Here is a 23,016-nt window from a genome sequence, read left to right on the forward strand (position 1 = left end):
GTTTTGCTGAAAGGTCGGATCTGAATCCGGACCATCAGTGACATACAAAATGTACACTATTCAGCCTGCCGACCGAGTGCCATTCTGATATTATCATGTGCTGGTAATATCTACTTCCAACAACAACAAAAAAAAAACACAAGAAACAATTTGTCTTTTTTGACCAGAAAGTAATAACATACCAACTGAAAGTCCTTGGTAAAAATACCACGATAAAAAATAAAATAAAAGGAAGCCTTTAATTGTTGCGCTGGTTGAAAGAGCTAAATTGAGAGAGTATCATAATTTTCTCATAGTTTAGGATATTTCCTAACAGCAAAAAAATAAAAAATATCGGGATTGATCAGAGCAGCAGTCTGTTACTTGGACATCGCCCAGGTTCAGTTTTTTGTCCGATTGAAAAAAAAAAAATTTCCAATGGGTTTGGATTAATTTGAAGCAACTTTTGCTGAATAGTTTTTTTTTTTCTCTCCGAGGAACATTTCTGTGTTTCAAGGTGGGACAGACAGACAGAGATTGACAGACAACATAAGCCTATAAAATATACGAGCAGAATACCCGTCCGACAGGTGATCTTGTTCTAAGCGTGCAACATGTTCTTCTGATGCATACCTTTATTTGGGCGGTGTGTAGGCAAATGACAGCTCTGTATCGGCAAAACAATTTCCCGGGTTATGTGCATGAAGCAAAAACATCCCGACTGCTTAAAATTCAAAACGACTCACTGCACTGGAGAACGTTGAGACAGAAATACTGTACTGTGAATGGTGGAGACTTGTAATACCAACAGGGTATTTCACCAGAGATGGCACAACACTATATACATTTACATAGAGAATTTGTGTCCCCTCCACCCCCCCCCCCCCCAACCCTCCAAGACCACCGGCAAAGATAAAAACTCCCCGATATATTAATTGGGGTCAGGCAGATCCTATGTAGCATGTCTGGATGTAATCAGCCCAGAACTGTAGGAGCAGAGGCACGACAAACAAACCAACACACACACACAAACGCCCAGAGACCGGTCTGTGAATTATTATGAGGATATAGATGATAAAATATATCAACACCAGTTACATTCATGCGAATTACAAGAAACCACAATAACAGTTGTAAATGAGTGAATATGTTCAATTTGTTTTCATCAGCGTGTTCCCTTGCTTGAAGGTGTATGAGTGGGTTCAGAATGGCACCAAGGAAGCAACTTTCAACAGAACAGCGTGTGAAGATCCAAACTCTGAGAGAAGAAAGGCACACTTTGAATAAAATAGCAGAAAACCTGAAGATTTCCAAGAATGGTGTAAGGTACGCTTTACAATGGTACGCTGCACTGGGTGCTGGTGCTCAAGCAGATGGTGGCGAACCTGATCAAGAACAATCCGATAGTTACACCCCTGATATCCAACTCAACAGCTAGTGGGTCAGCCTGGTACAGCCCCTCAAAGAAACCTTCCCAGCGGGCCTTCAGTTCGGACTCCTCTCTCACGAGCTTACCACACTCCGCTCTTACTGCAGTACACTGAGGGATAGGCCTGGAGGAACGCAATGCACAAATTCCTCTGTAAGCAGGATGATAATCACTTGACCACAGGTGATGCTCAAACCCTTCATATATTCCTCGCACACCGGCCTCCTTATCCATTCTCAGCACACGTACAGTTCTACACCTCAACTCCATGAACAGCTCAGCTCTGCCATTAAGCCTGGCCCTGGGACTCTAGTCAATGGTATTTAGTATCCCTTGGGAGACAAAATTCTTCTTCACCTGATGATGGGTTCCAAAACATCCACCGGCAACATCAAGGATGGGTGTCTTGAAGGCACGTCACAACTCTTCAGGATTCCCTGAAGCACCCAGACCTCCCCAAATCCCCACTCAACCTGTTCGCAAACTCCTCAGCTACCCTGTCATCTTTGAGCTTTCCAATATCTAGCCTAGGCTGGGATGGTATCATTCTCCTGGATTTAAGCTGAAACTTCAGAGTTGTTACAACAAGCCTGTGGTCTGTATTGAGGAACTGAGCACTCCGGTAGACCCTGCAGTTCTGAATCATCCTCGAGCACCCATCAACGAGCGCAGTGTCAATCTCCTTTGTCACACCACCAGCGTTGGAATACCAAGCCCACTGATGAGCGTGTGGGTGCTGAAACCATGAACTGGCCACCCTAATCCATAATTTCTTTCAAAGTCAAGGAACTTAGTGCTATTCTGGTTCACAATTCCAGACTCATGGGAACCAACACATCTCAAAACCTTCCCTCTCATTGACAGTAGATGCATTGAAATCCCATAAGACAAGAAGAGTGTCTCGCCTGGGGCACCGATCAACAACAGACTGGAGCGCGGCATGCAATTCCTCCTTCACAGTGAGATCACTTGCCTCAGTCAGAGCATATACAGAGACCAGGGAAATGCCAACCAAGGAATGATGAATCCGCAGTCTAATATGCTCGTTGACCGGTGTTATATCAATTATCATGGGATTCACCTTATTGGATATGGCTACAGCAACTCCTTGGGTGTGGTCACCATCAGAGCGACCAAGCTGTTACCAAATCTTCACCAAAATCGAATTAATTCATTTCTATGACACACTAAACCTGCCCACCAATTTTCGTCTGAATTCATCCTCAACTTTTTGAATTATCCTGCTCACAAACAGACAAGGTTGAAAACTTAACCTCCGTCCACCTTTGGTGGCAGAGGTAATTAATGAGATGCTCACAAAAGAGAAATACAAGCAGATACTGCAGCACCAAGAAATTACTAGTGGAAATCGTTTAATTGGAAGAGGATTCATTTTCCATCAAGATAATGATCTAAAACACATTTCCAATGTCGTAAAACATTATTTGGAGAACAAAGGTACAGCTGGTCTGCTCCAAGTGTTAGAATGGCCACCCCAGAGTCCAGATATGAAGCTTAGTGGGGCCACCTGGGATTTCCTGGAAACAGAAGAACAAGAATAACCCAACTACCCTTGCAGAACCATGGAATGTACTGCAGGATATTTGGCTCAGTTACAGTCTGTAAGAGACATCCGCCCACTGATGAAAGCAATCTGGTGTAAAGGAGTTCATGGTCACCGTTGGAGTTAGGAGGTGTGCGTGCTCGTTTGTGCAACCATTGACCTTTTTAAGTGTAATACAAGTAGAAGGAATTCCACAGAAGTTCATCATGGGGTTTTTTATTTATCATTGGAAATGCTCCCTTGTTTTAGAGGAAGAGTAAAGATGAGCAAATGAAGTTTAATTAACAAAAGGTAAACTGCGTGTAAAGGTTTGTAAATTGTTCTGATGGTGATATATTTACAAAACTCGATTCGCCTCGAGAGATAGTCCGATTGTTCAGGGGGTTTGCGCATGACTTGGGTGTTTTGTGTTGGCTCCTAGTGTCCCTCAATACATTGGGCACGAATCGGACGAATGAGCGAGACAGTGCTCGCTCTCTGCACACGTGAAACTATGAAGAACGAAGGAAAGCTGCACAAAGCTTAAATATATATGAAATAACAGAGATCTACGGAGACCCTTGAAATGTTTGTTTTGAAATCTTGCAGGACAGCAGGGTCTCTTGTACAAATGGTGATGCTCTCTTCGTCTCGTGAATGCATCGGTGGTTGGTAACCATCAGACTTTAATGGGGGTTGGTACTATCTGATGAGTGGTTGAAGTGGATGGGTATTTCGCATTTAGAAAAGGTGCATATGGGATGGGATGACTTTCTGAAAATGTTCTCGAAGTGGTTCCAGGAGTGCTCGGAACCTGATTGGTCAGCTCAATGTTCTCTAAGTGGTTCCAGAAGTGTTCGGAACCTGATTGGTCAGTAGAGGACAGTGCGTGACTCGTGTACACTCGTTCAAGCGGAGTGTATAACTGGAGAGCTACACCCTGTGTCCACCATTACCTGATTGCCATGACATATTCCATAATGTTTCCAAGATGTTGCAAGAAATGTGCGAGAGAGAGAGAGAGAGAGAGAGAGAGAGAGAGAGAGAGAGAGAGAGAGAGAGAGAGAGAGAGAGAGAGAGAGAGAGAGAGAGAGAGAGAGAGAGAGAGAGAGAGAGAGAGAGAGAGAGAGAGAGAGAGAGAGAGAGAGAGAGAGAGAGAGAGAGAGAGAGAGAGAGAGAGAGAGAGAGAGAGAGATAGAGAGATAGAGAGATAGAGAGATAGAGAGATAGAGAGATAGAGAGATAGAGAGATAGAGAGATAGAGAGATAGAGAGATAGAGAGATAGAGAGATAGAGAGATAGAGAGATAGAGAGATAGGCAGAGATAGAGAGATATGCAGAGATGCACTGTTCAATCAGACTCTGGAGAGGCCGATTTCCGTGGAGATCCAGACATGGTGTACGAATTTATTTTTTGTTGTTAGCTCAAACGGTACAAATGTCTCGCATTTATTGCCGTAGAGACGTCATTATTTGAGCTGATAAAAACCTTGGCTCTCCCTCTGAACAAGTCATGAATATGTTGTGTGAGCGTCGATTAAAATTTGATCGCACCGAGTTATTTCCCAGCGTCATGTATTTTATACAAACAGGTGCATTGTTATCACTGAAGTATAAATCAAAATGCCAACTTTGAAGGTTCTAAGGTTTACGAAAAGTCAAAAACAGTTGATGCACACCTGCGTGGGATTTGTTGACTATCAAATCATCGTAGTTCGTGTCGAGTTATGGGTTGCCTTTACTAGATAACATTCAGCAATGTGGGCATTGCAGGCTCGAATCCTGACCCAGCAATGTGGGCATTGCAGGTTTGGAAAACAATGGGGGAACCACCCAGTGTCATTGGCAGAATTCGTCTCTTCAGGGGATGGTACTTGGACCTGTTGTGATGGTACTTGGACTTGTTGTGATGGTACTTGGACCTGCTGTGATGCAGATATCTCATGATGATGACCAGTGATTATTGTTGTTGTTATTATTATTATTATTATTATTGTTGACGATAATAGCATCGCGTTTGACTGTTTGATGCTCCCAATCTGAGTACTTAACTCATCATACTGGGACCCGGGTTTGAATCCCGCAGAGCAAGTGGATTTGAACGTTGTCCACTCGTGCCCTTGTCCTGTACACGTGTGATATGTATAAAGAAATAATTTTGATTATTCGATCTTAGAAGTGAAAGATATTGATTTTAACAAAGGAGAGTCCAGGTGTGCTGCCCTCTGTCACTTCATGCTCTCTCTGGCATTTTGACTCATAAGCTATACTACACCCACGGAGATCCCGTTCCTGACATTTTCCCACAATGCCTCTCTCTGTCATTTGCATACGTTTGTCGATGTCCCACCGTTTCCCTTTTGCCACATTTTGTCTGAATTGTCCCCTTTGTCCTCTGTCGTTCTCCTCTTCGCCAAACCTCAATATCAGTATCTGTAGAAAATAAAAATAAAACAAGATACATTGACGTGGAATTGTTGAATATCTGATTGATCTACTTTGTGTATTGAGGGTTGTTTTTTTTCTGTTGTATTTGATCAAAGTTTGTGATGAATGTGAGATGTTTTATGGGTTAATATTAGCTACACAGCGAAGTAAAGTCTTTTTTTTAAGGTTTGAATTAAGAATTTACTGATAACGTAACACAAGTAGGTTTGAAACAGAATTGGCACATGGTATTGTGCTGTGATTAAGAAACAAAAGCTGAGGTGTAAAACACTGAAGTGCATCGCTCATTGGGCCATTAAAACCCATGTGGAGATCCGTACACGGGTGGAGGTTGTGCCTGACGTCCGTGCCGTTCACTCATCGAGTGATGCACACACAAATTGGAGCACTTTGTGTGTGTCTACGTGTATATGACCTCCTCTCAACATCCCTCTCACTGACTCTGACCTAGATTGCTCTGATTATGCACTGAGGTTCAGGAGTCCGGATCGCTTCGCACGGTGCGATCCATCCACACCGAAACCCCAATCCCTCGGGTTGTGATGCCATGGGAAGATTGGGCTTGGTGGCGAGGCTGATATGGGGATGGAAGGGGAGGGTGGATGGGGGGAGGGGGGTGCTGGAAACCATCAACTTGCACCTCTAAACTAATTATTTGCATTTTCTCAACACACAGGGATTTGAGGTTTTTGAATGCAAGTAAGCCGGCTATTAAACATGTGCCAGAGAGAGAGAGAGAGACAGACAGAGACAGAGACAGACAGGACATGGCCACCACTCCTTTTTGCAGATGTACATAACCCAGAAGCTTCCAACCACCCTTTATCTATGGATGTTGCACTATTCGACAAACTCCTCCATGAACCTTGGATCACTGCAGGGAAAAACATGACAATGAGAAATCATTTTCCAAGCTGTTCTAAACTGCTTTTCAGACAGGTAGTTCAGTGTGCACGATTTAAGTGTAGACACATGAAGTACACCTCATCAGACTCGAAGAATGGATCATCGCTTTGTCGGAGCCTTTACTGAATGAATAACATGAGCTACATTCTCCAGATCACACTTGGGGTTCATCGATTTATTTCGATGCACTAACTTTGTTTGACTCTTTCATTTGCACAATCCTGCATCAACATTACATTGAAGATGGAGACTTTATGGAATACCGCATGTCACATGGACGACGCGAGTCCAATTTACATGTGAATTTTACAAAGCGAGGTGACACAACCAAAGCAAACAATTTTCAGGTTTTAAGAGACGTCTGAAATTACTTTTTTTTAAAAATGAGAACACCACTCGGTAGAGCGCGTAGTCTCACCTCAAGCGCTCATTCTTAACAAAAAAATACCATCGTTATCCGAACACCCTACTATTATGTCCCATATACCTATATCATGCATGCACCCTATTATATCGCATAAAATATAAAAAAATGACCGTTTTTACAGCCATTTTTCCCTGCTGTGCAGGGGTTTGGCTTTTTCTTGAGGCAATGTTTTATGGCCGAATGCCCTTCCTGACGCCAACCCTGGTCGCCTCCTACGACACACAGGGATATGGTACACCTATTCTAACCGGGGCATACACCGGGACCAGTACACTGGCACTCATTTCGCCGACCTCGGAAGGATGACAGGCTGAGTCAACCCCCTGGTGTTAATTCAGCAGCCAACGGGGCTTGAACTCAGGACCCTGGGATCCCAAGCCGCCACCCTAACCACTAAGCCAACACCAGGCTCCCTATTATATCGCATATATTGTCATTATCCATAGCTTTATTATTCGGATATTTAACGACCACTTTTGTGCGCATCAAGGCTAAATTGCGTCAATGAATACGAATATGAAAAGTATTTCAAACTTATTTCCCATGGCTAGTCAATGACATGTGTGAAGTTTTGCATCGATCCGCTTAGCAGTTCTGAAGAAGATTTTTTTTTAAACGTTTTTATTTTCAATCCAATATGGCCAACAGACCACATTACCGATGATATCATGAAATTTAATTCTTCACTCACGTCGGGTCGTAGATCAGATTTTTTTTTTGTTTTTTGTTTTTGCATACATAATTGAGGCTCGTGGAATAGCTGATACACTGAACGGATCAGTATGTAACAGAACAAAATGAAGACAGAGAGTAGGGAGGAGGTAGGGGTGGAGGGGAAGGGGGTAGGAACACCAACGGTCAAGTGCAGGAAAGGACCAGATGGATACAGAAGGAAGCTCACAAGAGGGGAAAAAAACGAAGTTTGGAAGGAGAAGGGCTTGGGTGGGGTGCGGTTTGGGTGTTAGCAAGGGTAGAAAAGATCATGGTTTTGGATTGGGGATGATCTGAGATGGTGGGGAACAGCTGTCTTAAGGACCTGAGAAGAATGAAATTGAAGATAATGAGGGAGTTTGTTCCACAGGTGGGAAAGATTAGGAACGAATGAGTGCACGTGAGCCATGCTCCTGGATTTTGGGAATTTCACCAGAAGGGGGTTGATGGTTGAGCATGTTCCGTGCAGAAACCTGGGGGACCACACACAGAAAGAACACGGGGTGCAAGACCAGAGAGGAGGCAGTGGAAGACAGAGATACCACTGACCTGTCTCTGATGGGAAAATGATAGGCCCATGGATTCAGCCTCATCACGGGAGATTACAATAATCTTAAACACCTTGGTTTCCACGATGTTAAACTGAGCAAGGTGTGAGGCAGGGGAGCCAGCACAGAGAGAAGAGCAGTCCTCCATCAAGCTGCGGACAAAGGCCTTGTATTTGGTCTTGGTTCTGGTCTTGGTTCTGAACTTTGCCGCCAACACATACATGTTATGTTCACAGAGATTTGCCGGATCTTAAGGTGTCGATCTATTACTGTAACAGTACATGATGATCTGATGATGGCTGTGAATGAACAGCATGTGCAGCATTGTGACCAGGACAAAATCCTCCAAGTTAATTGTTTTTGTTTGTCAAAAAGAAATTGCTCCACATCAGCTGCGTTCACGTGTTACCTCGCTCAATATTGTAAGCTGGCTGACCATCCGCAGCTGAACCAATGGAACTTGGCACCTTCTTGTGAATCAAGGTGCTATTCGACTCCTTCCTTGAGGATCTTGCACAGGTTGTAGTGAAACACTTGTTAACACTCGAGGAGATGTAGGAGATGTGTGGTTGACAGAGGATCACCTGAGTGTGGATAAGAAACTGAAACGGTCTCGTTGACCATACACAGGGTTGTGGAGGAAGTGGCGAAGCACGTTGAGTGAGGAGAGAGACGTGGTCGTGGACCCAACTTTTTACCGCAGAGTACGGCTCGAACTACATCCTTCATTTCAAGAGGAGTCCGTTTTTGAGTTCTTTTGCTTTTATGTTCCCTTTGCAAAGGAAGTAAATGTTATTCTTGATCTTCAATTTCTGTAGAATTTGAAAATTGTACCATGAAGCCGAGTCCAGGGGCCTTTCATTTTCCCATTGCAAACAGGTCAGTGGACTCTCAGTCTTCATTTTCTGGTCTTACACCATCTGCTCTTTCTGTGCTTTGTCCCATCTCTCCCCTAGATTTCTGCTTCTGCAGGGCACATATGGTCGACCATCAACCCCCTTGTGGAGAAATTCCCAAACTCCAGAATCACTGCTCACCTCCACTCATTTGTTCGTCTTTTATCCTACCTGTGGAAGAAACTTCCACATTCTCTTCAATCTCATTTTTCTCTCCAGGTCTTCAAGAGAGCTGTTCACCACCATCTCAGATCATCCCCTATCCAAACGCATGATCTTTTTTTTAGCTCCATTAACCCCTCTTTCCACCCCACCACAAATCCACCTCTTTCTAAAGTTCAATTTTTTTCCCCTTCCTGAGAGCTTGCTCTTGTATTCCTCTTGTCCATCCCGTATGTCCTCCCTTACCCCTCATTCTTTCCTACATCCCTTATTACGTCTCCCTCGATTCTATCCTTCAACCCTGCTCTCGGTGCCCTCCCCCCCCTCTTTCTGCTGTTCCTTTTATTCTGTTGCGTCCTCATCCATTCTGTGTTCTCGCTCCTCCATGAGCCTTGATTCTGTGTCCAAAAAAAAGAAAAGAAACCACATTTGAAAGTTCTGATGAACATGAGATGTTAAATGAGTTCACATTTGCAACAAAGCCATGTGTAAGTCTTTCTTAGCTTAACAAGAAGAGAAGGATTTAGTGAGCATGAGATGTTCATTCAACAAGTTATTGATTGTTCATTAAAGTGACATGTTGCATGTTATCTGCTTATCTTATTATGCATGTTATCTTAACAAAGCTTATCTGCTTCATTTTCCCGCGCACGCGAAGCAAAAACCGGGGTTAAGCGATTGGTTCACTTCTGTTTGTCTGTCCTCCTATCTACAAACATCAGTTGATGATTGAGGAACAACTCGATTTAAATTTAATCTTTTATCTTGACCATGAATCGGAAAACTAACCTGTAGTTTCATGCACTTTGTCTCTGAATTTGTCCCGATTGTATATGCGGAGAGAGGAGTGATAATATTTTAAATCTCTCTGCCTGTCTAGCAGTTAAACAAAATTGAAAAGACGTCATAAAGGACACAAACAACAGGCACGGATAACTAATGTAACCTGTTAAATAAGGTGGTGTAAAAGACACTGCTTCAACTTCCGGAATTTTTTTTTCCTACATCTTTTAAAATCTTCATTTTATTTAAATTTAATTATATACTTGAACACTGGAGAACACAAATCACCTTCTTATCGCTTACAAACCCCTTCCGTTTAGCAGTACTTGGCCAAAACATTACGACATTTTATTTATATCATCACGACCAATCAAATTGCTGCTCGTAGACCCCGCCCATGTCCTTGTTTCTCAAGACGGCGCGGGGTAAGGTGTTCTATGGACTTGTAGAAACAAACTCTGAACCTTCAATACAATTAGAATATTTATTCAATACACAGGACACATTTCATATGCGCTTAGGAGATTCTGGACAATACATACGAGTTCCAGATCTCTCAACATAACCGGAGAATCTTCGTCTTTACATAGTTTCCAGTAAGACACAGTTTTTAAAATAATTTTCTGACGCTGACGCCAGTTCGCCCGGTCTTGACAATTTCCAGGTGAACCTTATCTTCAGTCTTCTTTGACAGTTCCTGCTAGGAACACGTACTCAAACCCAGACATATTAATCGCACAGAATGCTAGAATGCTGTCAAACGCCAACTCTAATGGCCATTAAAACAAGTTTCCATCATATGTAGGTTGAAAGTCAGTCTGCTTCTCCCAAAACTGGGAAGATATATTATTTTGAAGCGACCAGAGCACCTGTACATTTTCTTAAGTCCACATTCTAACTCGTTTGTGTCTTTCATTCAAAATTCTCGAGATCGTTCTACATGACAGGCAATTCTTCTTTATATTCAACCTTCTGGCAAATTTCAACCTGTTTACACATTTAATATACAGGTGATCTTTCCATTCAGAGGAGAAATATAATTATGTTAATTCCAAATGGATACATACTTAAAACATCATATCATATATTTGAGTACATTTATTTCAGGATAAATATATTTTCATTTTAATACCAAGTTTTAATCATCATCAATTTATTTATTTTATCATCATCAATAATTTATTTATCACCCCCAAACCCATCATGATATAATGTTTCTACAGACGAGTTACAGTTACTAGGAAATTCTCAATTAGATAATCGTTAATGGTGAAAATTGATTAGAAATTAGTACTTACCCATCTATTGGTGTCTTCATTTTTAATCCCAAAATACTCTCTATTTGATAAGTACAATCGATGTTTTATTCAAATAATATTGACAAATTTGGACACCACAGACAGACAGCACATTTTTCTGCTGTCAAAGTTGTACATTAATAGCAAAGTTGATGCATGAGCAGAGAATGTATTAATAGGCAGGGATCTAGTGTTAGTCGGTAAGATCCAGATTTAAAACTGAAAGCACAACCAACTCACACAGCTGCCCAACAGGTCAGGCTTGTGTCGGAAGTTTCGAGTCGGTGGTCTTCATCCGGCGCTGAAGAGGTTTGTCGCGGATTAAAGACTACGCAGTGGTATTCATCTGAGCCTTGCCTTTGTTGACACAAACACCATGGATTTAGTAGTTTTGTGTCTCAGTCTCTCCACTTGTTTTTCGTAAGTCCATTATTGGACCCTTTTTGGGGAGGATGGTGTGGCTTGAGCTACTTATTACATACCCGAATGTGTCCATTTATCCACCATAATACATTCAGGGGGTATTGCGGCAAAGATGCAATTGATTCAGAGTTTGGAAACCTTCACAGGGATTTGGAATTATTAATTTTTTTAAAAATCTCCGTGCTCGGATTGACAGCTGTGTCTCATTAGTGCACACACATGTCTTTCTGTTCATCGCGGACCTCGTACTGCTCTCTGGCCTTGAAACTTGCGAGTGACATCATAACATGCCATTTTGAAAAAGTACCTTCTAACCTGTGCCTCAACTGCTTGGTGTGTAAAGGTGGGAAGGATGACCTTGTGCCTGACCAAACCACGAGGTAGAAATGCTTCTCGATGGAAAACCATCCTCTTGGATGAGGTATTGTTGTTCTCACGTCATCGTATGAAATTTGAGTCGAAAACGTTGGTGGGATCGAGTTCTTCCATCGCTCGGTGTTGAAAACAAGCCAGATTCGAATACAATGCCTTGGGGCGAAATCATGTTACAACAGGGATGGAGGATCCCTATTATACTGAATACAAAGTTCCTTTTAATACATGTAGCTGTTGTAACGAAGCTTTGTTTGGCCTTTCGATAAAAAAGCAGACCTTGTGTGTGTGTGTGTGTGTGTTTCACGATGCTTCGCTAAACGTTTGCTTCCAAGCTGACACAGCTCTCCCACTTGCCACGCAGGTTGCCATTAAGATCATCGATAAATCCCGGCTGGACCAGGTGAGCCTGAACAAGGTGTACCGTGAGGTGTACATCATGAAGCAGCTGTCGCACCCGAACGTCATCAAGCTGTACCAGGTGAGAGGCACGGCCAGACGGAATACATTGTTGTGGTTTCTTTAGTAAATGTGAACGAGGTGAATTACATCGCAGCTAGAATTGTGCATTCGATGTTCAAATGATTGCCCTTTCCTGCCTAATCGAGGAATAAAACCAGTCTGGACAACAATGGCCTTCTCCACCCTCGGGATGTTTGGAGTTTGGTGTCATTGTCAAAACGACGACCATGGTACATACAGGATGTGTATTTTCTGATATTGGGTTTCCAAAAAATCTCAATGCACCTCTACTCATAAAATATCAACGTTCCAAACTTGCTTTTCCCCCCTAATTGACCCGATAACTTTGGGGGTAAACATGAACCTTTGCGATTGCTGACACTTGCTTGCCGTTACAACGTGAGACACACAAGTGCTATGAACAACATACATACACGAAGATATACAAGTCATGGACAAATAATGGAAATGCCAATGAAAAGTTACTCAATAGGGCGTTGGGCCACCACGTGCGGCCAGAACGGCCTGTATACACCGCGGCATAGAGTCCACCAGCATCAGGAATTCTGCAGCAGGTATTCGGCACCATTCTTCCAGGAGAAAGTCAATCAACTCACACCTGTTTGATGGAGGTAGAAAACGCAGTCTCATGCATCTCGTTTCAGAATATCCCATACATGCTCGATTGGGTTCGGATCTGGTGACGTGACTGAGAAGGCCACGACATATTGATAACATCAGTGTCATGCTCACCAAACCATTGGGCTACCACATGTGCTCTGTGGATGGGGATATTTGGGGTCTCCTCTTGCAGCTCGTAATTATAGGCAAGCATACGGAGATGTTGTTTGATTAATTAACACATGGGCCATACCTGTGTGGAAGCCGTTGCTGTGTGTCCCTCATTTACCCAGGTGTTTCCATTTTTTTTTGTCCACTACTTTTATGTCTTTGTTATGAAAGGACTGTTCAAATGAGAAAAAACTTCACCCAAAGCTCGGTGGGGATGTAGGAGATGCATTCTAAGGGTTTTGAATACATTTTTGCCTCGCAAAGCCTGCTGTTGGTGTTAAATATTCAAATGGTAAATACAAACTCCGTTAGAGCCGTTGGACTTTACAAACGCAAACTGACCAATTGCCTGGTCCTTTCGTCTATTTTTTTTACCCACAATCCCCTCGCAGGTATACCAGACACGAAACATGCTGTATCTGGTGACGGAGTACGCACGTAACGGGGAGATGTTTGGTGAGTAAGGAAGCAAGCACCTGCTGTTCTGTAATCACCATAGCAACACACATAGCGCTCCATCCTCGCAGCAGTATCACGTGCTGTGCATTATGTGAGGGCTTTAGAGGAAATCTTCGCAATGTTTGTAGATATGTGGAGTGGAGAGGAGTGGAAGGGGGAAGGGAGTGGGGGGGATAATAACTGCCTTTATTTGTTGTTATGATCTGAATAATGTCACGGCTTGTTAACTTCATGCCACCCGCTAATCCGAACCATGTGGTGTTTGCCTCTGTTTCCCTCTTCACCTTTCACCGATTCAAACAATTGCCACCGCAGGGTTGTCTGAGCTCACTGGATTGGTTGTGCTGACTTTTTTTGATCCAATCAAATGTCAGGAGTGTTGGCAACACTTCTCTGCTGACTTCTGATTGTTTGGTTATTTTTTTTTTAAATACAGCGCACAGCCGGTTGTTGAAATGGGAAACGTATTGCTCACGTCCCTGAAGCATTCATTGCCTGTTTTTATTACGACTGCTGAAAATTGCTTTTCTGAGGATTAAATTTTCACATTAATTACAGGCTAGTTTATTCAGCGACCCGCACTTGGCAAGTGTGGTGAGTATGCCAAACACCCCTCAACGTTACTTTTGAGAGGCCTTCATCCTGCTGTGAACTGAAACAGAGGATCGAAGAAGAATGAATTAGCGTCTAACGAGTGTTACATGTGCGTTTTCTTCCCTGGTAATCATCTCTCGGCACTCGACAAGATGTCACTCGGTCAATGCGAGCGAGGATTGACTTGCTTTTCAGCTCCCGGGCTGTTCTCTGCTATGCCTTTGTCATCACCGGTGATTATGCCATACGCTTGCCAAAAGTAGTGATGTAAACCTTTCAGTGCCTTTATCTTCGGAATCAATGTTTTATTGAACAGAAATTGAGTTTTGACTCCAGCAGGCGAAGGTTGTCACACTGGCGGTGTAGTGAAAGGGTACAGGAGGGTGGGGCACACAAATAACATCGTCTGCTGGGCTCCTTGATGGATATGAAAGTGGCAATTTTTTTTTGTTTTGTTTCTTTTTGTATCCAGTGTCGAGGCTCGTGGAGGAGCGAGAACACAGAATTGATCAGGACCTAGCATGAGAGAGAGAGAGACAGAGAGAGACAGAGAGAGACAGAGAGAGACAGAGAGACAGACAGAGACAGACAGAGAGAGACAGAGAGAGACAGACACAGACACAGAGAGACAGACATGGGGGTGAGGGACATTCCAACAGCAGGGTTAAGGGACAAAACAGAGGGAGACTTTGAGAAATAATGGATGTGGGGTAGGAGAGGGCACAGGGTGAACAAGATGGATGCAAAAGCAAACTCTCAACCACAGAAGTGGAAGGAAAAAAATGAAAACCTGGAAAGAGATTGCCTTGGGGAGGGTTATTGTGCATGGAAAAGATCATGGTTTTGGATGGGGGGGGGGTGATCTGAGATGGTGGTGAAAAGCTATCTTGAAACCCTGGTGGGAAGAATGAGATTGAAGAGAAAGTTGAAGACTGGAAGTTGGTGGAAACAGATGGGAAAAAGGAACTAGTGAGTGGAGGGGAGCAGTGATTCTCCATTGGGAGTTTCATCAGAAGGTGGTTACTGGCAGACTGCGTGCACCCTGCGGAAACCTGGGGACGGAGAAAGGGAGGGGGGTTTGGGGAAAGACCAGAAGGTGCAAGACCAGAAAGGAGGCAACAGAAGACCGAAAGACCACCTATCTGTCAGCAATGGCAAAGTGATTGGCCCATAGACTCAGCTTCATCATGGAGGATTCCAATGATCTTGAAGGCCTTGGCTTTCACATCGTCAAGTTGAGCAAGGTGTGAGGCAGAGGCGCCTGCCCAGAGGTAAGAGCAGTACTCCATCAAGCTGTGGACGAAGGCCTTGTTGGTAGAGAAGATTTCATGTGTGTGAAGGAAGGACTTTGCACAATGGAGGACTCCCATTGGAGTCGACACATACAATGGAGTCGGCCACTGGCTTTGAAGGCCAAGTTAGATACGTGGCTTGCCCCAGATAGATCATGGCTGATTGTGAGACCCAGGAGTTTGAATGATTGAACTTCCTTGGGATAATTGTTAAGAAAGTAGAATGGAAGGTTTGTCAGACAGTCCTTTAGGAGAATGAAGCTTGTTGAAGGATGGAGTGAATCGTTCGTCCTGTGATGAAGCTTGTTGAAGGATGGAGTGAATCGGTTGTCCTGTGATGAAGCCTCTTGTGTGTGGTTCTGGTTTGAAGTGGATAAAAGGGCTGCTTTTCATGTCTTCATTCTCAACTTCTTCATTCAGTCTTTCATTCCCTTTGAACGTACAGGTGAGCCAAAATATTTTTAAAATTTAAATAAAGCTCTTTACCTCCGCCACCTTTAGATGGATGGTTATGGTTTCACCCCTGTCTGTCTGTCTGTGAGCAGCATATCTCAAAATAGGGACGACTTCGGACGAAACTTGGTGGACAGTTTAGGTGTGTGATGAGGACGAATTGATTAGATTTTGGTGAAGATCCAGATCCAGATCCGGCTACTATAATTTTTAAAGTGATTCTTCACCATTGAGTGATGATGGGGCTAAAACCGATATATAGCACAATATCTCAAAAGTTTTGGACAGATTCAGATGAAATTTGGTGGATGATTTGGGGGGTGTGACAAGAATTAGCCGATTAGAATTTGGTTCAGGTCCGGATGCAGATCTGGCCTATCAGTGGAATGCAAAATGTTAACTGTTCATCCTCGTGGAGGTATGCACTCCACCGAGTGCCATTGTAGTTTCTTGCTGTTGTCATAGCATATTATTTTGATAGTCTTAATTGAACAATCATTGAAATCTCTGTTGGCTTTTACGATAAAGTAGAAAAAAAACAATCATTTTGTCCAAGTTTTTGCCACATTTCCCCACAATGCATGTGCCTCCTTCGGTAGATTTGATGAAGGTAGCATACGTTGAACCACATCGGCACGCGAGTTGAAACCAATGAGGCCATGTCTGACCATTTGTGAATCATATTACTGCACTCCTTGCCTCTGTCAATGCCCCATCTGTAGTGGGTTCATCAGTACCTATCTCTCTCCCTCACCCTACTGCCCGTTCTCAGAGTACCTCTCAAAACACGGGCAATTGGATGAGGAGGAGGCAAAGCGGAAATTCCTGCAGATCGTATCTGCCGTGGATTATTGCCATCAGCGCGGGATCGTACACCGGGACCTCAAAGCCGAGAACCTTCTGCTTGATGGGAACATGAACGTCAAACTAGCAGGTATGGTACCTTTAGGATTATGTGCTTCTGGTGCATAGTGTTTAGGGTTTGGTACTTATCATTACGTTTTTGGTACTTGCCATGAGGTTTTTGGGTTTGGTACTTATTATGTGTTGGTTTGGTACTTGTCATGAGGTTTTTGGGTTTGCGACTTATTATGTATTGGTTTGGTACTTGTGATGAGGTTTTTGGGCTTGCTACTTGCGATGAGATTTTGGGTTTGGTACTTGCCATGAGGTTTTGGGGTTTTGTACTTATTATGTGTTGGTTTGGTACTTGTCATGAGGTTTTTGGGTTTTGTACTTATTATGTGTTGGTTTAGTACTTGCCATGAGGTTTTTGGGTTTGGTACTTGTCATGAGGTTTTTGGGTTTGGTACTTATGTATTGGTTTAGTACTTGCCATGAGGTTTTTGGGTTTGGTACTTGTCATGAGGTTTTTGGGTTTGGTACTTATGTGTTGGTTTGTTTGGTACATGTCATGAGGTTTTTGGGTTTGGTACTTGTGTATTGGTTTAGTACTTGTCATGAGGTTTTTGGGTTTGTGACTTATTATGTATTGGTTTGGTACTTGTCATGAGGTTTTTGGGCTTGCTACTTGCTATGAGATTTTGGGTTTGGTACTTGCCATGAGGTTTTTGGGTTTGGTACTTATTATGTGTTGGTTTGTTTGGTACATGTCATGAGGTTTTTGGGTTTGGTACTTGTGTATTGGTTTAGTACTTGTCATGAGGTTTTTGGGTTTGTGACTTATTATGTATTGGTTTGGTACTTGTCATGAGGTTTTTGGGCTTGCTACTTGCTATGAGATTTTGGGTTTGGTACTTGCCATGAGTTTTTGGGTTTTGTACTTGTCATGAGGTTTTTAGGTTTGTTACTTATTATGTGTTGGTTTGGTACTTGTCATGAGGTTTTTGGGTTTGCAACTTATTATGTATTGGTTTACTACTTGCCATGAAGTTTTTGGGTTTGGTACTTATGTATTGGTTTAGTACTTGCCATGAGGTTTTTGGGTTTGGTACTTGTCATGAGGTTTTTGGGTTTGGTACTTATTATGTGTTTGTTTGTTTGGTACATGTCATGAGGTTTTTGGGTTTGGTACTTATGTATGGGTTGAGTACTTGCCATGAGGTTTTTGGGTTTGGTACTTGTCATGAGGTTTTTCGGTTTGGTACTTGCTATGAGGTTGATGGGTTTTGTACTTGCCATGAGGTTTTTCGGTTTGGTACTTGCTATGAGGTTGATGGGTTTTGTACTTGCCATGAGGTTGATGGGCTTGGGACTTATTGTGGTGTTTATGGTTCAATGGGAACTAGTGTGTTTTTAGGTAAAACTTACACATTTATCGCATCAGTCATGGAACTTGTGCATATATTGCATGCAGGACGAATACATGTGTACTTTTACATGAAGTACAAGTACATTCGCCTGCAGTGGACAAACGCACACATTTGGGATATGGGGTTTGAACCTGGGTTCCCGACATCATCCCCCATCGGTTCAAATGGGAACAATATAATGAGCCAACCCGTTTGATACTTATTGTGGGGTTTGCGGTTTCATACTTATTTTGGGGGTTTTGACGATCGAACAGCAGTTTTATGAAAAGGGCATGTCATGCTCGTGGTTGAGGGATTGTGAAGAGAAACAGGTTGAGATGGTTGGGTCATGTGTTGAGGAAGGATGAAAGTGACTGGGTGAGAGGAGTGTTTGAAATGAGTCTAGTCGGAAGTGGAGGACGGGAAAGACCGAGAAAAACTTGGCTAAAGGTTGTGGAAGAAGAAATGTGGGCAAGGGGATTAAGAAGGGGAGATGCAGAAAATAGGGTAAAGTGGAGATGATTGTCATGGAGCCCGCAAGGCTAACCCCCGCTTTAGCGGGGGAAATGGCCTTTAAGTGTGTGTGTGTGTGTGTGTGTGTGTGTATGTGTGTGTGTGTGTGTGTGTGTGTGTGTGTGTGTGTGTGTGTGTGTGTGTGTGTGTGTGTGTGTGTGTGTGTGTGTGTGTGTGTGTGTGGTTGAGGAATGGTGATGCAGGGACAAGTTTTAGTTAAAATAAAATTTAAAAAACTCTCCATATAAATTAAACAAAACTGCAGTGATTTTACAACTCAAAGCTTTCGCGAAAGAGAAATGGGGTGTGTGGGAGCGAAACAGTTGGTACCGTGGAAACCATGGTTTTCAAGATCATTGGAATCTCCCGTGATGAAGCAGAGTCTATGGGCCTATCACTTCGCCATCACAGACAGGTCGGTTGTCTCTCTGTCTTCAACCGCCTCCTTTCTAGTCTTGCACTCTCTGCTCTTTCCATGCTTTGTCCCCTCGTCTCCTAGGTTTCTGCAGGGCGCACATTGTCCACCATCAACCCCCTTCTTGTTCAGCTACCTAAACCCAGGATCACCGGTCACCTCCACTCATTTAGTCCTCTTTTTTTTTTCCCCCACCTGTGGAACCAAGTTCCACATCCTCTTCAATCTTATTTTCAGCTCCAGGTCTTCAAGACAGTTATTAACTACCATCTCAGATCGTCCCCAATCCAAAACCATGACGTTGTCTTCCCTCGTTAACCCCCACCTCCACTCCACCCTCATCCCTCCTCTGTTTTCCCTCCTTGGAATTTCCTTATGGATCCATCTTGTCCACTGCATCCTCTTCTGCCCCCCATTCCTCCCCACACCCATTGTTTGTCTGCCTCCGTCTGTCTTCACCTTCGGCTCTGCTGTTGGTGGTTCATTCTCTCTTCTCTTCTCTTCTCTTCTCTTCTCTTCTCTTCTCTTCTCTTCTCTCTCTCCCCCGTTCCTTTTTGTCCTGTTACGTCCTGATCCGTTCAGTGTACTCGCTCTTCCACGAGCCTCAATGATGTATTCAAAATAAAAAATAAAAAAAACTAGTTTCAAATGACTACTTTCACAGTTTGTGAACAAATGAAATAACTTGGCACAAAAAGTTTAAACTTGAATCGGCCTAGGCCAAGAGGTCGAGTCCATTTATTCCTGATACGTGAAACACCCTATCCTGATCGCCGACAGAAAACAGACTTTTTGGAACGCTGGCCACATTTTCCATCCAATCATCCTGTTTGGTACTTGTGGTATTCCAAAGTTCTCCATGGGTAGTCGCTCCTATGTTGAAAGTTTCGTGTCAATTGCTCTGGCTGTTGTGGAGAAAACCAATTTAAAAGTGAATAAAGGTGAAACGTGAGGGCGGAAGAAAAACTAAAAAAAGAGGGCTTTGGCTGATGTTCCACAAGATGGTCATTGGTCAAGGATGGTTATGGACACCTATTACTAGAAATATTACAATGAATATCGAGTTTTAACAAGCCCCTCGAGTTCAACATCACAAAGTGAATGAAAGTATAAAACACTAATCTGTCAAACACCCTGCTAACCTCGGGTATGGGTACATTGGAAGATTTGAGCAGTCGCGGTGTTCGAGACGGGTCCCCATGAGGACGCACGTCCGATTTTGAAAACGTTCATCGAGCGGCACGCAAGCCTTGTCACCATTTTATGAACCCTGCCAGTAAACGGCACACATGGGCATTTGGATGTGGAAATCCCACGCTCGCTCTGCGTCGAGATCGGTCCTCGTATCCACTTGAATGTACACGATGGGACAAAGCACGACGGATACCGGTGGGCCTCTGGTAAAGAACCCAAACATTGAAAGCACCGTCGATCAACGCGAAAACGTCTTCCATATGCATCATATGAAAGAATACCCGATGAAATGAAAAATGACAGATCGGGCATATCTATTACGTGTTTACGATCATGACGCACACGTCGCACAGCTACCTCACTGTTTGCCTGCCGGACTGTCGGGGCTTTCAGGGCCGGGATGCATGGCGGGGATTGTGGTTCCGTGTTTGGCTTTCGAGAAAGACAACCGGGGGTGTGTGGGAGCGAAACAGTGTGACGATGTGTGCTTCGGACACGGTGCTTGCTCGGGATGTGGTGATGCTACCATTAAGGGAAGTGTGGTGGTGATGGAGAGGACAAAAAGGGAACAGGATACATCTCAAAGGGACATATCAAAGTTGAGTATTGCAATTGCTTAACTAAATAATACCGTTATAATTGAGTGCAGCGTACGACTGTACATTCGCACGCAAAGGCCTTCGTACAATACCATTACAATTAGGTATAGTATATGCACACAAAGGCTGTTGTGTAATGCCGTTATAATTAGGTGCAGTGTCCGACTATGTTGAAGCAGAATGGCCATTGCGTGTTCGAGGAAGGCAAATAGGTGCGTCGCTACACCCCGTCGATGAGCTTTCCGTGGCCTGTGAAGTGTCCATGTGTTGGCACTTATCACTGCACTGTAATAGGCCCACGTCATGTTATATTACGACGATGCCAAAGGCCGCGGTATTTTCAAACGATCTCGGGGAGATGTTTTCGAAAGCACGCAGGAATGCAACGTATTTTCCTTCATGACTTTGTCGTACGAGACTCGTCGAGTGACGCACTTGGCACAATCCCCGACCACCCTGGGTTATAATTGTTGTGATTCAACCTCGCACGGCCCTGTGGTATGTCCCGTGACACCTTGATGGGCACGCTGCACCACGGCACATCACGTGGGCCATTGATGGGCCCGCACTACAGTGTGCTTTTACTATCTGTCAGACGGAATTTTCTGTTGACTAATTAATTTATTTATTTGTAGCTGCCTGGCACACATGCTGGCAGGTTATTACCCGGGCCTACGTATTTGCCCAAGTTTTAATAGTCACCATATCGGGCTGGCATCCCGAAGATCGCAAGGTGGCGGAACATTTTCGACTCGAATGATGTTGTAATTTGAAGTTGCTTGATACATCCACCTGTCTCATTGAGATGTCTTGACACTCGCTTGGCGTTATATTTGAGCTTCGATTGTGCATTTATTTTTCTCGAATAAGGAATTGCGGAAGCTTGCATAATGCTACAGTGGTTCAAATGAGAAAATACGACGACATGGAAAAGGACTTCGGTCCCAACACACCCGTGTCTCGCACACTTCGAGCCAAACTGTTGCTGCGAAGTATGCACACTCGCCTCTGAGCAACCTCACCTCGGTTTGAATCCTGACCCAGCTTTAAACTGCCCTCCTGGTGATTCACATGCAGGCCGCGTGCCGTGATCAATACGTGTGCCGTCTCTCGGATGGACGTTGAACTGGGCTTCCCATCTGCAGCATTAGTTAGTGGATGTTGAGATCCCACGGGGTCTTGGGTGAAGAGTAGGAGAGTTATCACTGGCACCCTGAGCAGAGTATGCAGGGCAGGAGAGAGCAGGGTTAAACAAGGTTCCTCTGTTGTTCTGATGAAGGGTTAATGCCAAAAAGCCTCGCATGGTGGTCAGCATACCTTGATGAACATCCTGTTGGTTTCATCCTTCGGTTACCCGTCCTCCGACAAAGATCGACACTAACCCTTACGACGATGGAATATTAGACTTATTTGATTGCTTTTGGTTATCTCTTAACTCGAACCCAGGATTTTCCTGGGTTCGATCTTAACTATTGACTCGAACCCAGGATTTTCACCTCTGACCTCTGACATGCCAATTGGCTGAAATTCCCTCCTCTGTGTGTCATCTGTGACTGCAAGGGTAACAAGAACGGCTCTCGGAAGAGCACATACCTCTGCCAGGCTGAACAGTTTACGTGTTGTATCGCACTGATAGACCGTATTGGGATCTTCGCCAAAATCGATTCGTCGTCGTCACACACCCAACCTGTCCACCAAGTTTTGTCCGAATCCGTCCATGACGTTTCGAGATATCCCGCTCACAGACAGATAGACAGACAGACAAACAGATGGTGGTGAAAACAGAAAACATCACCTCCATCCACCTTCATTGGCAGGAGGTAACATTGTCCTAAATTTCTGCTTCTTCCACAACCTCAACAAACCTTAAAATGTGATTCATCAACACAAACTCTTCCTTGCAGGTTACACACAGTTTCCCCTGCACATTGTTCCGCTTCCACTACGACAAAGCCAAATGTTCTCATTTTATATTAAAAAAAGAAAAAAAAGAAAAGAGAATGTCACATGACGTCTTGATCAACGAAGGCATGGACATTTAACAAGGGAAGCGAAGGAAGAACAAT

General features: G+C 43.7%; 1 protein-coding gene across 2 annotated transcripts in view; it reads left to right on the forward strand.

Annotated features, from left to right (window-relative positions):
• The window catches only part of LOC147031143 (serine/threonine-protein kinase SIK1-like), a 94,785-nt gene that overhangs the window by 14,559 nt on the left and 57,210 nt on the right, over window positions 1-23,016 (forward strand). For both annotated transcript variants that reach the window (XM_085875933.1, XM_085875932.1), the window contains exons 2-4: window positions 12,290-12,406; window positions 13,572-13,635; window positions 16,750-16,911. In XM_085875933.1, coding sequence (XP_085732059.1) covers window positions 12,365-12,406; window positions 13,572-13,635; window positions 16,750-16,911 — 268 coding nt within the window. In that variant the 5' untranslated portion in view covers window positions 12,290-12,364. The remainder of the gene's footprint in view (window positions 1-12,289; window positions 12,407-13,571; window positions 13,636-16,749; window positions 16,912-23,016) is intronic.

This window comes from Eptatretus burgeri, chromosome 3 (genome assembly GCF_056783735.1).
Source record: "Eptatretus burgeri isolate ZD-2024b chromosome 3, Ebu_testis_v1, whole genome shotgun sequence".
NCBI lineage: Eukaryota > Metazoa > Chordata > Myxini > Myxiniformes > Myxinidae > Eptatretus > Eptatretus burgeri.